The sequence below is a fragment of the Triturus cristatus genome, chromosome 3_1, assembly GCF_964204655.1.
Source record: "Triturus cristatus chromosome 3_1, aTriCri1.1, whole genome shotgun sequence".
NCBI classification, from domain to species: Eukaryota; Metazoa; Chordata; class Amphibia; order Caudata; family Salamandridae; genus Triturus; species Triturus cristatus.
The window spans coordinates 444,387,901-444,406,352 of record NC_140583.1 but is presented as its reverse complement, the minus strand read 5'-3'; the positions used below and the strand labels follow the sequence as shown (position 1 = coordinate 444,406,352).

General features: G+C 43.0%; 1 protein-coding gene across 1 annotated transcript in view; it reads right to left on the bottom strand.

Annotated features, from left to right (window-relative positions):
- Positions 1-18,452, bottom strand: part of SPPL2A (signal peptide peptidase like 2A) — a 291,455-nt gene that overhangs the window by 19,536 nt on the left and 253,467 nt on the right. The window contains exon 15 of the mRNA XM_085644242.1: positions 10,429-10,589. Within this exon, the coding sequence (XP_085500368.1) occupies positions 10,429-10,589 (161 nt within the window). The remainder of the gene's footprint in view (positions 1-10,428; positions 10,590-18,452) is intronic.

Below are 18,452 nucleotides of genomic sequence, written 5' to 3'. Positions count from 1 at the left end.
TATGGCCAGCAAGATGTTTTCTGGAGTTGTTTTAGAGATGTTAAAGTTAGGAATGGAACACTGCATTTGCGTTGAAGGATGCCAAAAAAAAGATACCGACATCAGCGCACATGGGTGACGCCGACATGTTACCCTGCACCATCACTTCAGGACTGACATGAAATGGCCCCGGTACCACCTGTTGGCATGCAGAAGTTGTTGCCGAGAAACTTTTCCGGATCCAGTCTGGCACCTGGGATATTCTACAGGTGATGTATTGGTGGTTAAATATTCAGAATGATTAATCACTTAATCACCAAAATATAATAGAGACCAGAATTTTGAAGAAAAGCTGGTAAGATGAGACGAAACCCACCAGAGAAGAACTTCCAGCATGATCAAGGAATTAAGCATATGCGAATGATGTTAAATACCAAGCCAGAGGCTAGAAAAACACACAGAACCAAATTCCAGCAAAAAGAATGCCAAAGTCGGAAAAATCTGGCTTGAAGAAATCATGACTGAAAAGTTGTACCAGTACCAACAACATCTATCGGAAATAGCAATGTAAACCACAATCTAAAAAGTCAGAAGTGAAAAATGGGCAAGTAAAACCAAAAATGAAACCCAAGACATGTAAACCCTTGATGGAATGGATGCACTGGCAGGAGGATTCATTCTTGCCACTGAAAATGATAACATTTAAACCAGAACCAACCAAAGCTCCAAGACTACAGAGTTCTAATAACTGAAATGCCACTACCTGGACTATGAGCACCAGGAGGATTAGTGACCTATGATGGGTGACTAGTCCAAATCTGATAAATCCACGGCAGAAGAAATCATGGGAGTATTCCTACTAAAATCCTGCAGCCACACTGGCCTCAAACCTTTTCACGTCTGACGTCGACAAGGTGGCCACAGGCACGTTCAAATTTGTTGCAGTCTTCTCAAAACCCACCTTGGTTTAACTCTTCTGACATGGCTTTGTGGGATTACGCGTTGTGTTTTAAATGTTTACCACACTAGCATCTAGTACTTTCCTTAAAACTACGCCCACGTGATGCACTATAATGTAATGATGTCAACATTCTTTTGCAGAACTTGTATCAGCGACTCTCAAACACATAATTAAATGTGGAATAGCACGTGGGGCTGCACCTGTTTGGGGTCCCTGGGCTGTTTTATGTAGAGCTCTGATATTAACATACAATTTAAGATCCACGGCATGTGAATTGAATAATCCAAGCAAGAAATTACACAATTTTGGTTCTGAACGTATACTTGTTTGGGCTTGACAGATTTATGGATCGCGGTCTGAATTATAAGGTTATCATCTTAATGAAAATTATAACTTTCTCACATCTCAACATTTCTTAATCGTTTTACAACTAGGTTCACTGGGCTCAGGGCAATAAGCACAAACGGGCGAATGGTTTCATAATAAGAGTACATCCGAACGCGCCATTAGCAAGGATCGAATTTACAAAAGGCAAGTCCACCCCTCGGAGTACGGGCGTCCTGGTTGACTCCGACACCTAAACAAAATGCATTTAACTAATTCAGGACTTGCACCACGCATGCCAAATCTGGCCTATTTGTAATGCAAGGCTGGACAATTCAGAACTATCTCAGGGAAAATCGCTGGAGAGAGAGGGAGGAGGACACAATACACGTAATAGAAGGGGATATTTCACAAGTAGTGCGGAATGAAAGTTAACCACCAGCCAGCACGGTTTCTGAGGTTTGGTCTTTGACACAGAATTATACTTTCTTAAAGGACCTACACCTACCAAGTAGTAACACGTACTAAACATTCAGAAACGTGCTAGAATTCCCTCACAGAACATTCCTACAGAGCACACGCACAACAAACTCAGCAGAATGCATCAACAGAGGAAAAACACCTTTATCACTTTAATCTCCGCTTCCCATCTGCACTGTGGTAATGTGTAACCAGTGACGCCACATCACAGCAGTAGAGGGAAGAGGGTGGAGGGGTTGTGAGAGAGAGAAGGGAGAAAGGCGTAGAAAAAGGGGAGAAGGAAGGGAGTGAAAAACCAAAACAATCCAAGGACGGCGGAGTGAAAATCGAAGGAGAGAGGTGGATCAATAGAGGGTGAATGAAAGAGCGACTAGGAAACCCGGCGCACTCACAATCAATCCAAAACGGGCAACTAACTGTGTATTGCAGCCCTGTCACGGGCGGGGGAGGGAGGGTTATGGCGAAGGCACTCGGCTCAAGGGCGACTTGTTTGCAAATGTCACCAGAAGCTGTTTGGCATTAATGAGCTGGGGCTTGCGGCACGGAGTGCATTTCCTGTGCATTAAATGCTGTGCAAACCTCCACAGGTTCTTTAAGAGAGGACGGATATGTCTTAACGGATTTTTTTTTTTAAAGGAATATTATTGTTCTCCGAAGGCAACAGAAAGAAAGTTTAGCAGAACTGCAGACTCAGAAGCTTCAGGGATTCACGTGCTTTGAATTCTTTCCAGAGCTGGAAGCAAGAATGGAGTTTCAACTCGTTCATCGCAACTGGCGGCGCGCAATAAAACGAACACTTTCGCTCAAACTTTCCAGAAACCTGGCCAAAGGTCGGCAGCTGAAAACCTGCAAATCACATACCCGAGGCTCCCGTAGCTTCTAACCGCCACAACAAGCCCTCTGTTTGTGCTGATGGCAGAGACTAGCGCCTTCCATATTTATTTCAATCTACGTCGTATAATGTACACTTGATGCAGGGCTTTAAGTGGGCCGGGTCCTGATAAGCAGGTGCTGAGGCGGGTCCCTATCGGGCTCTCCGTTTCTGCCCTCACCCTCAGGGTGAAAAATAATGTCAACTTCGCCACAGTACCACTGCTCAAAGCTTAGATGCAACTTCAAAGAGACGCGTTTTAGTTCTTTCACAAACTCATCATTTCAGAACCAAAGCATTTGCAATATTATATACAACAGATCCGTAGCTATTGTTGCTTATTTATCCTATACATTTAACAACCATTGACAAAGCCAATAGTCCTGGTTTGTTGTAGGTGTAATCTTACATGTTGTGTTGTATATCTGGATACCGGTCCTAGGAAGCTTGTTTCCGGTCCAGGGAAGACATGGCTTGGCAGTTCGGGCTGGACTGTTCCCATGAGGCACAGGGTCAGACTGATTTGCATATGGCCATGTCTGAACTGGGGTGGCAGAGTGGGCTAAAGAACGGTGATGGATTAAACCCAGATCAGTTGACTGGGGGTGAGTGCTTGCAATGTTAAACACTCCGTCCATCATTTCCTTTGGTTTTTGCTTTATCTGGATACAATGACAGAAACAGCAAAATACAAGTTAGGCGGCACACTATGCTAAGCACATAGATTTTAGCTTAAGTGTTTTAAGCCACGCCCTTATGTGTATAGGCCACTCCCCTGTGAGAGACCCCGTTTTTTCATCCCACTTAAAGACCTGACTTGATGTATATAGTAGAAGGCTGCTCTTCAGTTAATGTTATGTCGTTGAATATGCGGTTTACTAGCGCCTGCAAAGGTTTTGCATCAGTTTAGTCGATTCCCATCTTTCTACTCAGCAGCCAAGGTGAAATGAACAAGAACCTTCAAAAGAAAATCAATTTCCGCCACTAGAGCGTCTTCTTTCTTCTCTATAAAAAATAAAATAAATAATTGGTGGGGGCTGCATATAATAATGTGTTCACAATTTGGAAAGGATGTACTCCGATATCTACATTATATACAAAAAAAGTCACAGCTATCGGAATGGCATTCCATAGAAATGGGACAGGTGCAAAGGTATTTGCTGCAATTCGTTTTCCCAGGAGGTAAAGGCAGTAGCCATGGTAGGAAAGTCAAGGCCGGCATTAATTCAGAGATGCTCGCCAGCAATATTGTTCTGGTACACAAAAATGGAAAAACACTCTGCCCCGTCTTAACCTTCACAGTTCACTGTCTGGATCATAACGAGCAAGTCCATATGAAGAGCTGCTGTCAGAAAGAGACTACCTTGGGACACCAGCCTCAAAAATGCCAGTCAGTGTATCCGCAGCTTTGCTCCACGCAGGAGATTTCTCCAGGTCATCTGTGTATGGGGAGAGGGGTGGACTACTCTATCATTTCACCCTCTGTGCCTTACCAAGCTGCTGGCTGGTTGTCTGAATTGGAATCATGCCGAAAGAAAGGGAATTCAGCCAACGTCGATGATATATTTGACCAGGAGGTTTACAGAAAAACTGCAGGGGTGGCATCAACATGGTAAAGGCGGTTCCTCCTCCAAAGAGGACACCATGCCTTTCTAGACTTCCAGCATAGAGACACCTACCCCTCAGTGGCCTCAGGCGAAAGATGGTTGGACTCTCCAGAAGAAGATACTCGCCCCTCGGGAAGCACGGATTCAAACGTTTATCCAGTGACCGCTCCAATACGGAGGGCTCCAGCACTGGTTGACTGCAGCTTAAGAAATGAATATACTGAAGTGACAGGGTGTCCATTCCACCAGATGCTACAACAAAACCCTGGTGGTGGTTGGATCACACGGAGGCTTGGAATGGCAGTTTGTATTCATCAGAACACCAGATTTAGGGATCAAGTCATATGCCAGCAGGTTCGGATGAGGTATTAGATGCAGAGAAGCCTCTCTGGGCAAAAAGCAGGCAGTGAAAGAGTTCGAGCTGCATATTCACTATTAACAATCTCTTGCAGACTACTTTGTAGTCAAGTGGAGAGCTAGAGGTAGTGGTCAGTGCCATATTAATGATGCATGACATGAATCAATAAATCATCTGTCACTGAGAAGAGAAAAAAAATTTGGGACAAAATATTTTTGCGATAATTGCTTGTTTCGTGGCAGGGGGAGCACCTTGCGTAGCAGAAAATGCTGAGGTACGGACTGGATTAGATCAGAGTCTGATTCTGACTTACTCTTGTCTTTCGTGTTTCAGAGGATACGCAACTCAAATAGAACTGTAGTTGAACACTTCAATTTCTAGTGTATCCTTTTTAAGACCGTATTTATTTTTTAACCTTGTTCACACAAGTATCTTGACAAACAGTGACATGTACTGAACAATACACTAGACTATGTGAGATATATCAATCAATCAATAATACTTTTATTTGATTTCGTTAAAAATCGTAAAAGATTGTAAAAGCACGTTATACACAATGATTTAAAAATGGTGATTTGAAAGATGCAAGGGATAAAAACACTGTGTCGTCATTACTCAATCCTCATCAACAGTTGAAATAAGAAATATTAAATGTATAATCAGTGCAATTTAAAAGATGCTAGGATATTCATTGAAGAGAAATCAGAAAATAGTGCAGGAGCGGATGATGAGTCCAAGCAGTCTTGTCAGAGCCACTCAATTCTTGTGTATTGTCTAGTTCTTTGGCTGCCAATTCCCAAAACGTAATGGCTTTGCCGGACAGTTGGATTGACAAGAATATGTGAGATATATATGCACAGAAACCAGTCAACTATTTGAAGAGGGGCCATCCATTTTGAAAAATCTGTATGTTGCCAACGTTTCATATTTAAAAAAAATATATTTTTATTCGTTTTGACTGCAGACAAAACATGGCAGTGGCAATATACATGCTTGACAACTGAACAAACATCGCGCACTGTGACACGGTGTATATACTGCCGCAAGAAACATTTACACAATTTACTGCATATTCCATATTATTAATAATGATAATACTTAAAAGCTAAATAAATTGGTATGTCCTGCAGTGTATACCCTTTTTAGCAGATTTATCTGTGGCCTATACACATTTCTGTGAGCTTTTCTCTAACACAATATACTGACTGTAGTGGGCTCGTATAGACGGGAGACCCCAGATCACCAGCGTAACACTACAATGCGTGGCCAACACTTTTGATCATCATCAATAATGTTGCAGGATTTAGATAACCTCTCATGTCCTTCTGGTACTGGTTTCCTCGAGTGGCTATCCGGGGTGATACACTTCATGGTGACTAGCCCATATGATGACATTTGAGAGCAAAATCGTTCGGTTTCAACATATTTGCCCACACAAGATTTGGGGGGCCCATATCCACTACAGACTGTCTCAATTCTTATGGTAAATTCTGTTTTACACAGATTATTTAGAGTGTAGTTGATTATAATGGGTTGCATACCAAAGCACCAGTAATAAAATAAATATGATCAAGTTACCAGTCTCTATTCTTATACTTAGCTCAAGAACGTTCCCACTTAGTCCTGTTTTGTTTTATGTGGTTTTGCTGCAGGGTGGGCTGCGTTGCTATCTCTTCCCCTTAAGTGTTGTGATGTGGAGAGTACCTTCCACGACTGGCAAACACAGCTCTTGGCTATGAAGCCAGATTACTTTGAAATGAGAGTGACTGGACTCTGGACTGGAATGCCTTCCAGTCCCTGGTGTTAGTTGAATGGGTGCAGCTGGAACTTTTTCCTGCATCCTATCTCAAAACCTAGCACCAGGGATTCTTGTTTTGGCACCTAGCTCTAAAGCTTGGCAAAAGACACTTCTGCACATATGGAACATAGAGTAAATTCTGCTTTCTACGACTTTCTAGATCTCTCACTGAAATTTCCATTTCTTCTACCCCAGGATCAGCATCATGAGAGGCGTCTTCACTGTTCCCTTCACCTGTTGATCTCCAAGGAAATGCTGCAGTTTCTTGTGTGGGAAATTTCTGGATTACGTGGTCTATCCTAGGTCTTTTGGTAGAAGTTGCTACATTCCTCAGAAAATTATGTCAATCAGGTATCAGTAAATTTTACCGATCAATCTGGTATACGTGGCCTGACTGGTGTTTGCAATAGGTTTAATATCTATGGTCCACTTGTAATACAACCTAAATTTCCATTTTCCAAAATGTGAATATTCCAAACTAAGAGATGTAAACAGACATCTCACAATCTTCACAACATGGTAAAAATGGAAAAGGGAACCTTTCACTAAAACAAAGCTCAGGTAACTTTGTAAAGTTTGCGTGTTTAGTTGTATGTACATTAAATAAAACACACAATGCCTATGATTAGAAAATGTATAGGTGCAAGTCTAAACTTGTGTTCTGCGACTTCTTTATCCGTACCCTTCTTCCCAACACCAAGAATATCTGTAGTGATCACCTTGTTCATGTGCTGACCCTGGACAATGCCACTCAGCCTTTCTTCCCCTTTGACGAGATATCTGCTGTCCCCAGACATTGCTTGCAGTATATCACTGTACCAGACTGAAGTTAAGCATTTTGCTAATTATAGTGTCTTAAGAAGCAGGGACTGTTTGTGATCGCTGGAAGCCTTGTTTAAGTTACGCCTCCCACTCATCAAGCCGTAAAACACTATGTTTGTGCAGCCCTCAACTTACAGAGAACCAAATTAACTCTGACCGCGGAGATGTGTATAAATATTGGCTGTTTTTCAGTCTCAGGATGAGTCTGATAGCTGACGGGGTTCCTCATGTCAGCTGACACAACGCGCTGGCAATTTTCTAACAATACATTTATCCCTGGCATTACTGCGTAAAGTGTGTTTTTCTTCGACAACTCTCTAAATAGCTTGTACACACAAAGGAACACTGGACATGCCTGGAAATGTGTTTTACCAGCAGGGGTTAGAGTGTAGCACATATAGAAGGACAACATTCAGCATCAGGTTCATTCTTTATCCTGGTTTTACGGATCTTCTAAAACTGTGATTTGTTGCCTTAAAGAGCACTGGTGAATAATTTATGAACTGAGACAACAGGTAATGAACCACATACTAGCATATTTCAGGAAGCCTTGTGTGCCAGGGTCCTCTCCCACCTTAGAAAGGTGGGTGAGACGGTCCATGAGGTGCTACGATATCCAAAGCCTTTTTGACCTGCACACAGTGGAAGCACATTGTATGGAGTCAGGCTGATAAGGAGTACTACTTCTTAAGAGGTTTTACTCTGTTGGACATAAAGTGTCACTGGTGGTGAGCAAGTTTTAAAAAACCCAATGCTCGTTTGGATTCTTTTAAGTACTTAGTGGTGAATATTATACAAAGCTGACTGCACACGCACAACTAGTGCTTTGAAACTGTTGAGCAATTGTAAAGTCTTATAACATTCCACATCATTTTTTGCAGGATATAAATACACACAAAAAATAAAAATAAAAACACAGCAATAAAAAGAACAAAACAATATCAATTCATTCCAATTGTAGGGGATAAAAGTACAATAAAAAACATACAGTGACGTGATCAATATATTACGTATATGGGTTTAAAGAAAACAAGTAAGTCGTGTTCTAGCTATGTTGTCCCTTTCCCAAATTAACAAACACAAGTAACAGTACTGCTTCTGTCACTGCATGTGAAGCGAATATTGATGTTGATGCCTACTTTAAAGTAAACTTGTAGAGCCTCATAACAAGTCCTATTTCCCAAACCGCTCAGCATCAGTTTGAGACGCTTTCTTCGCTGGTGCAGCCTCTTCTTAAGTATAGCACCAGAAACTCCATCACTCCAGTGAAAATACACTTTAAATGTTGGAAAGGACCGAACCATCAGGAAGTTTTCAGTGACGAATCCACTATGATTATTTCGGGACCAATTCTCTTTTTCGCTGCTACAACAATAAAGAAGCTGAAGAAATGTTTTGGAGTGATCCTTAGCTTCTCACATGCAAGCTAATCAACAAAGTAAGACGATGGGTAAACTAAGCTAAGTCACCTGCACTTTTAACCAAAGAAGATTTTGAAATGCAGATTTTTGTCATCTGCTAACTTTCCACAATATGTAAATCCCCAGCTCTTGGAACTGCACAAAGATGTGGTCTGATGTTTGTGAATGGTTGGTATAATCATTGGCAGTGAAGCCTAGAACAGCACATTTTAAGAGATCTGAATGTATGGTAAATAGACCGACATTAGAATGTCCGAATTTAGTTGCAATTTTATCAGACGAGGCACTGCAGGATTCAAGATGATGGACTAACCTTTCCTTTTTAGAAGCAGATCAAACGAAGAGAGCCTCCCTGTGATGAAAGCAGGGCGAAGTATGGCTACTGGGATCCTCTGGGTGCTGAAGTCATGTGGTTTGTAATTTTTCAGTTGCCAATGATTCCTTGGGTTCCTAAAATATATGGTCTGTGCAGATAAGAGTTGCCTACTGCATTCGGAGGCAATAAGGGATTTCAAGCCTACTGACTGACCGAGTCCTTGATAAAATCCAGACTTTTCTACATTTGACAAAGTGATGGTCTGGAGACACTTTTGAGATTTTTGACATGAATAAATAATTATTTTGAATCTGCCATGCAGAGAGAAAAAAACCCGACATGAAATATAAAGGTACAGGCAGGCTCAACCGATTTACTTTAAGTACTGAAACTGGCCCTGTAAAGAAACCTACCATAAAATTAGATGTATTTCATGAACATCTGTTGAGATGAAAGGAAGACTAGTGCAGGGGATAGGAAATGATAAAGAGGTAAGAAGGGCATAATATTTACAATAGGCAGGAAGAGGGAGTGTTAGGTTTGTCCTATAATAAACCCATCAAATGCTGTGTGCTATTGTTCATGCCTGTGACCATAATTATGACAAATATTGGATGTGGTGAATAACTTCTTTTGTTAAACACTGCAGGTTTTATTTTAAGAACGCGGTTTAGCTGGATTCTGTAGATAAATAGCATTGTACCATGGTAGATGCAAGATTAATCTAATTGCCTCCGTGTTCACACATATACGAGAATGGTAGCCGTCAGACTTCTATATAATGCGAAATGAAGATGCATATCAGGGCAAATTTAAATTGTTGGCAGAACTCTCTTCTCTGAAACCATTACCCCTGAGTTTGGAAGGCACGGTACCCAATGGGTGTCTGGACTAAAGTTTGTTCGCAAATGCAATCCAAAAGGATAAAACCTCCAGGACTCTACTTCTGGTATTATGCAATGTATTTTATTCACATCACGCGTGACAGTTTGAGTCTGACGAGCTGACCTTCAACAAGCCTCTGCTGGTGATAATCTATTGGTGAAATCAAAAAGTTAGACATCATAGTATTACAGTACAATGTATTTTATGATGGCAGTTTTGCAGAGTTAGAGTACTCCTACCATTTCAGAGTATGTTACAGACAATGGGGTTATTGCGGTAATAACTGATTTACCTCAGCCCTTTTAAGATGTCACATAAGCTGCCTTGGCTGGGGTTTCAGTGTTGCCTCCCACTGTTTTTCCTGACAAAGTGACAAATCACAGAGGCAGTCACTAAGTTTCTGGAAGCATGAGGTCTGGAGAGTAAAGCAAGAGGCAGATTGCCACCATCTTTTGATGTAACAGATTACAATGTCAGCAGAACTGCACTGCTGACCACATCTAACAGTAGTCCACGGATATTGTAGTGACAGTCCCAGTAAGTAATATACGCTTTCATACCAGTAACATTCCACAGTATGCAACAAAAGCACAGGTCCAACATTACCTCATAGCTACCACCTGTCCAGAACACCTTCATTTCTCTACGCCGCCAGGCAATTACGGAACTCGTAATAAGTGTAAATGGTACCAAATACAGAAGGGCAGGTTGTCCCATCTTCGTCAATGCAAGAACAACAAAGGTCAGCACCATGCCAACTGCGTAAGCTGGAAAAGAAATTACCCAGAATAACATGGTTACATTTATAGGCATCTATAATTACCAAGAAAATGATGCGTTGCAGTGCCATACTTTACTTTGCCTTTTATCGCCTTTAAGATAATTGGGTTCTTGGTGGCACGTCTTTTAAAATTATTTATTTTTTAGATATGCAAACCTATTGCTACCAATTCTTTAACACACTGAGTTGGCTTGAGCTCCGCTGCAATGAGTATTTCTCTCTCACCTGTTGCCCTTGACTTGTTCAGTGCAGTGTTCCACCTCCCCTGGAGTGTGTGCCTTGCAAAGCTTGAGGAGTATTTCAAATCTCAAAAGCATGCAGAATCATCACAAAATAATTTCTGTATGTCATGCATGCAATGTATAAAGAAAGCAAACCTTTTTAAAATTTTCGCAACTGTTGCAGGTTGTTTTTTGTTTTAAATGTTTTAGTCGGGACTTGCATTTTGCCTGCTGATAAACAAGATAAACAAGCATTGAGAAAGCCAATAGTTTTGGCCTCATAAGCCAACACTGGCATGCATAAATGCAGCTTTTTTACTTTTGCACATTAAAGCCAGACTCATTGGATTAGCCAATGCTTGTTTTTAATGAACACGTTACTTAAGTTATTTACCTTTGGAAATGCTCTTTCTAGGGCTAATTTATTTAACTGCAGATTCCTCAATTTAGATTCCCCCCAGGCACCTGCTTTGATCTATAAACTTTTCACAGCAGTGCTCCTGAGTGCTGCTCGGTGGCATCGTGGAGCTCTGCGTTGGCTCCACAATGCCCTGAAAATGAGTGCAGCCATTATAAATGCCGCCCATACACAGTTGACATCAGTTTTTTTACCCTTACTGTGCCCTCAGACGCAGAGAGTGAACTGTTGTTAAAAGCATGCTGAATACTAACCCTGGAACTTTTTAGATGTTAGAAAGAGGCCACTCCACAGAACAGAATTGGGAGAGAAGTGAAGAATCTGCACTTAATAAAGTATCCACCAGAAACAGCCTACCTGAAGGTAAGTAACTTCTTCTGATTAATACTTCGAACCATAGATTCCTCACCTTAGAACAGTGGTGGCTCCTCCACTAAGGCGGAGGAGAGCTGCCCCACTGACAGGAAGCAGCAAAAGGAAAAAATAAAATGCTATCATAATGTTATTATCATTTTCTTTTGTCCTCCTGCCTTGGCAGCATGTGTGAGGGGGCGGGTCTGTAGGGCAGGGGAGGAGTGGTAGAACACTCCAAAGTGCGCAATGACTGTTTGGTCGGCCCTTTTGGGACGCCCAAAACAGTCATGCACATTTTCCCTATTCTCCATGTAGGCTGCATTACAGCCTGCATGGAGAACATGCCCACCCCCCAAGCCCCTGGCTGAACACCATGTCACGGCGCTCAGACCAATCACAACGCTGCATTGCAGCGTTGTGATTGGCTGCAGGGAGCGTGGGCGCCAGGTGCTTCCTGTTTCTCACAAGAAGCCAGGAAGAGGACTGGACGGAACTGGACACAGGAGAAGTGGAGGTGGCCGGCCAGGAGGCAAGTGATTTTTTTTCTGCCCAGATTCCCCTGCCCCACCCCGCCCCTTCGACCCCACTGCTGCTTCTAGGCAGCAGCTGCGACTGCCTTAGAATAGATACCAAATCAATACCTCCTCAAAGTGGAGGGTCTGTAGACTGGGCTCAGGCCAAAAAGCCTTGCAGGACAAGTTAGTGAAATGTTCTTTGCAATGTACCTAGCTGTTAAGGCAGTAGTGCTTTGTGAATATATGCACTGATGCCCACGTCATAGCCTGGCACATGTCAAGTGTTGGAACTGGTACTTTCTAGTTGCCTGAGGCGATGCCCAAGCCAGGCAGAACCTACCACTCTCATCAGGGGTAGGTGATTACACTTGCTGTATAATCTGCGCTTACCCTTGGGTAGCTTGGCACTGAGCAGTCTGGATTATCACAGAGGCAATGTGTAAACCATTAGTACAGCACTCTAACACATTAATTAAACTGATAGTCACAAACGAGACTTCACAAGAGGTGTATGTAAATAAAGATTGTATTCAACGCTCACACTGATTAACACGACATGACCATCATGTATTTCTGGGCATAAATCACACTTGGAAATATTACTAGCAGTACTAGGCTCAACAGTGTTAAAATTACATCAGTAACATGCACACTTGGGAAAAATCCTGTTTTACCCCAGCCCCCTTATGCGGTGCAACAAGTTGTCAGATCTGGGGCCTCCCTGGAGAATAGCACAGTTCCAATCCACACAATTCTAGGGTGCACCCCAGGTCACAACTAGATCAGGAATGTGTACACACAGGAAATTACAACACTTTTCAGCAGCACCATGGGCTAAAGGCTGCACGGGTAAAACTAATGTCAAAACGGAGAACTCGTTACGTAATGATACAACAAGTAAAACAACACGGCTATTAGCAGGCTGGTCTCATGCAGCACACTCTCCCATACTCACGCGGCACCGTAATGCAGTGCAAAGGATATCGTGCAGTCTCTATGGAGTACACTCGTTCACACATGCACTGTGCAGCAAAACATAGTGCAAATTATATCTGGCAGGTCAGCTAATAATATGAATGTGGACCCTGTGGCACAATCCCTTCCACAACTCTTGGTTACCCCTCTGCTACTCTGCCCACAGGTTAGAGTCACAAACCCCTCACCCCGTACTATACAGGTTTATGGTCGAAGACACACTCAGTTAGGGGCCCAGGGGAGACGGCTGGAGTAACTATCAGGGTAATCAGGCAATAGTTACAAATGGAGGTTGACCACCGCTCGGGAAGTTCACCCACTTTATGCGGAGCAGAAAAGGCTAGAGGCTGTCCCTGTTCAATCAAGAGGTCCCTCAATTTACCTTCTGGCGCCGGTACTAAGCACGGAGGGGGGGTCACACAGTCTCTCAGGTAGTCGGCCAAGGCCAGCCACTATCCAGGCAGAGTCACAGTCTATTCTAATGGCAGTCTCCTCCTTGTGCACAACAGATTCCTCTGGCAGTGTGCACCACACAGTCCAGGATATCTGGTCCCACGTCCCCACAAGCGTAAATCTGCCCTGCTGAAGTATGGCACCAGTAGTTATATTGTAGTGTGCCTCTGAAGCCGGGAGATGGTTCAGAGGCTTCCTCTTTGAACCACAGATGTCTCCCCTAAATTTCAGTCCAGTCTGCCAAGAGGCCTTGGAATACAGATTTTAATCTTTAGTGGGGTCATGATCTGGCTTCCCAGAGGTCAAGTTTCAAAAGCTCTCCCAACAATCTATCCAGCTAAATCCCCAAATGGCAGAGGTCTGTTGTTCCAGTTGCATGCCAAATGTTTACAGCTGCATCTGCCTCCAGGGTGGACTGGAGTCAAAGTAAAAGGCACACAAACATATTTTAGCTCAGAGAAATACCCACTTTCTATAAGTGGCATTTCTAAGCTAATAATGACAAATCCCCCTTGAACACAAGGGAGGAACTGTCATTGTGAATCCAATGATAATAAACACCATGAGGATCCTCCACTTTAAGCCACCACTGCAGCTCAAAGTTATCTCAGCCATTCCCCCATGTTAACTTATGGGTAGAGCAAACCCCATAGGTAGTGAAAACACACACGAGGGTTCTTCACTACCTGGGCAGAACACATGTGTGTACCTGCCCTGCCTGTCACCAATTACTTGCTCCCCCTCCCTCCCCTCCCAAGGGCTCATCCTAGGGGTGATCCAGTTTTAGTGGAAGGCACCCTCAGCATTGGCCAATGATTTAGAAAGGCCAACTTGAGCATACGTGCAAATGCGCACACACAGGCCTGCCATGGAAGACTTGAGACATGGTCGAAAAAAACATGTAAGCACCACTTCCAAACATGTGTAGGAAGGGGTCACACTGCACTACAGTGGGAAAGGGCCCAGAGTCAAAAGGCCACAAAAGAGAATCAAGAAATCCCATGAGGAAAAAGCTAAAAGATGAGGGAAACACTACCTCCAGAGAAGCAGGTCAGACATCAAGGAAAGGCTCTCTGTGCCAACAAAATGTTAGCAGCCTTAGCCCTGGTTTAATGGGCTTTAAGACCTTCAAAGGGTTGTTCCTTGGTCAATATGTAGCAGATCGTAAAGCAGAGGACTATCCACCTCTACAAGCCCTCTGCTACACAGACTTCCCTTTCTTTCCCCCTGAGAGACCCACAAAAATGCTGATCATCCACTTGATGATCCTTGATATAATGAATGTAAAAGTTGCACCAATTTGCCTGAGAAGAAGATGGTGCAGGGCAGTTTTACTGAAATCGCCTCGAGGTCATTCATGTGATGAGCTGACGTAATCGTAAAAATAATACAGTTTTCAAGGTCAGGAGTTGTTGACTCGAGGGGAGTACCAAGTTAAGGTCCTACTTTGGCATCACATACGGCATGGTCGGAAACAAGTCAGTCAAATCTTAAAGAAACCTCAGCGCAACAGCTGATCTGAACCAGGAAGATAGTCTGGAAAACATATAAAGGCTAAAAGGTTCATGAAATACACTTTTATATTGCTCACTGTAATGCTTTGCCGGGCTAAAGACACAACGAAAAAAGCCGTCTGACAACTTCATCTGTTAGGGGCAGTGTTGTGAACACCACACCAGGTTCCAGAATTTGTCACAGAGCCTGGCATAAATGGATTTTGCCCAGGAGTCAAACATGGCATTCACCACTTCATACAGCAAATCAAATGCAGCCTATTGCCACCACTCACTTTCATTACATAAAGATGCAGATTGCATAGATCCAAGTAGAGGACCCTGTGTTGTTGCTGAGGCAGAAGGGCCTCACAAAGAGATAGACTGATTGGATGACAGATGCCCATGCCCAGGAACTCCAGGTATTACACTATCCTGGCCCATTTAGGAACCAGTAAGATGACTTGATCCCAGTTGTTCAGAACTCGGAGCACGAGAGGTAGAGGAAGGAGGGTATACAGTCGTGGTTCACTTCAGCCAAAATACGTTACCTAGCGAGTGTTCCTACAGACACTCCAATGTGCAGAATATTTGACATTGTGCATTCTTGAAGGTGGTGAAGAGATATATCCATGGTTTCCCTCACTGTTAGAAGACACCAGTGGAAGATGGTGGAATTTGAAACTGTTGAGGCGTATGCATAAAGAATCAACGTCTGCGAGCAAGCGCAGCGAGCAATCCCGACGGCAATAAGAGGGGGGGGGGGGGGGGGGGGGGGTTCTCCCTCCGTGAAGAAACGTTTAAAAAATTGGGATCTTTTTGGTGCGATTTTCAGCACTTTTTCGGTGATAAATGGACAAAAAAATCAGTTCTTCTAGGCATTCATAAAAGAAAGCTCATACAATATTTCAGAGAATTTCTGGGTTGCCGAGCAAGTATGACTTCTGAAGAGGGCTAGGGTACTAAGCAAGACTGCTTTGCATCTACCCTTTCCAATAGAAAACACTAGTTAGTGATGTGAACAAGTTCAATGGACAAACCTGGGGTCTAGGGAGAGTCCCTCTCCTGAGAAAGAAATTAAAAAAAAGATTGGCAAATGGTGCATTTTAAAGCAAATGAATGCAGCGATAAAGCAAGGCTTATTAAGCAGTGGGAACGTATAGTCTTGAAATATTAAACACATTGAAAACTGCCCCGTATCTTCTTGCATTAATTTGATCAACAGTTACTGTAATATGTAAGTTGTTCTGCATGACAACTTTAGACCTTTAAAATGTATGCTTGCCCAGTGTCTTACACTGCATACAGCATTAACTTTGGAGAACTAAGCTCTAACCAGACTTCGGGAAGCACCCACAGCTGCTGGCTGTAACCAGTCATATAGAAATATGTGTAGACATATCTTTAAGTGAGATGAAAAAAGTGAGTGCTCCCTATAAAGGAACATGTCAAATACATTTCTGCGATTCCTATAGTGTGCCATAAGACCGGTATTTTGGTTTCTCTCTGAGATGTAATTTTATCCAGATAAATGGCACAGCAACTGACATACGCCTAAAGCCTGTCAGTATGGTTGGCTTTGTCACTGGGTGTTAGCTGTTTAAGATACATGAGTAACAACAATGATTTCTTATAAATAATTAACATTGAAAATGTTTACATTCCGAAATAGTGAATTAAATAGCATTGAGGCCTGTGGAAGGAGTTTTGGCCTTCAATTATGTGTGCTTTATGTTAGATATGTATCCTCTTTTTCTCTGCATATCTTGTCCATTTGTACATCTTCAACCCCCTCTCTTTCCTCTTTAGCATCCACTTTTCACTCTTCCCCGAATGCCCTGCCTCACATCTGTCACTTCACCGCCCCCAACATGCACTGCACTCCCTCAAACATAAGCACTTTAATTTCTCTTACTTTTGCCTTGCAAATATTTTGACATCAGTGTACCCCCTTCACACACATTTCCACAGAATTTCAGTTGCAAATGGAATACACAAATATTCTGTGTGCTCGCAGAGAGGCCAACCCACTGACAGGCACTTTGTTTGGTTTTAGCGCCTGCATGGCATGCATCACGAGAGGTGATGTGCCCCCCTGGTGTGGGCACAGACCGGAAACTGCACGTGGGCAGTTCCTGTGCTTGCACCCGGTGCAGTTTCACAGGTGGCCAAGGGCACTCGCTTGAGAGTCACTGACTGGAGGGAGTTGCAAGACCACGCAAAAAAAACCAGATTAACCATATTGTGGAACTTGGTAATAAAACTACAATTGGTGACATTTATTACACCAATTGGTTAACCAGCTTATTGGTATCCAGCAGCATATTGCTAGCAACCTGTCACGCATGCCACTCAGCCTGTCAAGTTCTGAATGGCAGATCAAGGACCCAGCACACTCCGGTCCTCCAGCTTGACGATCCCTTTGGCATGCACTGGACCAATGAATAGTTTAGGGCCCAAGCAATGAAATTAACTTTTATTTGTTTAAAATGTGTTATGAAATGCTAACAGGACGCTTCCAACAAGTTACCCATGGGACTTGCATGTATTTTGCGATCAGGTGCAGCAGACTTAAAAATGCTACTCCAATATGAACGTGCAGCTGAAAGAAATGCGCCGAATCTTGGTAGATGTTTTTAAAGATTAAGGCAGGTGGCGGGATGTTTTACGACTGAAATGTGCACCACGTGAGAACTTGGCCTGGCATGAGGGTGCTGAAAAGCTTGTTTTATTTGATCTTTCTACTGACGTGTTTGGACTGAGTGTATAGGGTCACACCAGGACAACCAGTAATTTTTGTTTTTTAGACTAGCCCCCCTCAAAGCAGGGTCACTTGAAAGAAATGCCGAGTTGCCCAACTTGAACTTGTTTTCATCGAAACGTACTGCGACTGCAGGAATGTCTTGGAAGGTCGCAAAGTAAAACTGATCATTTTGGGGCAACGTAATAAAGTAAAATGTGGGTCAGACCCTGCAAAGGACGTTCATGCAAGTTTCGACACCGCAGGTGATGCGTCATACAACAAAATCTATTTTGTGTATATGTAGGTTGCGTTGAAGGTTGCTGCGAATAAGAGAAGCACCTGTTGCTGAAATCTATTAAACAGGCACATGTTTACAGAGGCATCTGCCTATTTTTGCTTACAGTTTTATATAGCGAAAACTCGACCTGTGAGCATTTTACATGAGCGGCAGTCACATTAAACAAGGACAGATTCATTTTTATTATTACTTTCAGGCAGGGGACGGTGAAGTGAGTTGCGGGAAATCACAGGCTGTTGAGGCGACGCCGGGACTCGAGCCTGGTTCCCAAGTTCCAAAGTAGGAAGCTGTAGACTTAACGATGCCTGTGCTTCCCGAGAGAAAGGCATAGCTCGTTCTGATGGTCCTCGTGTGAACAATACAATGACTATAAACATGC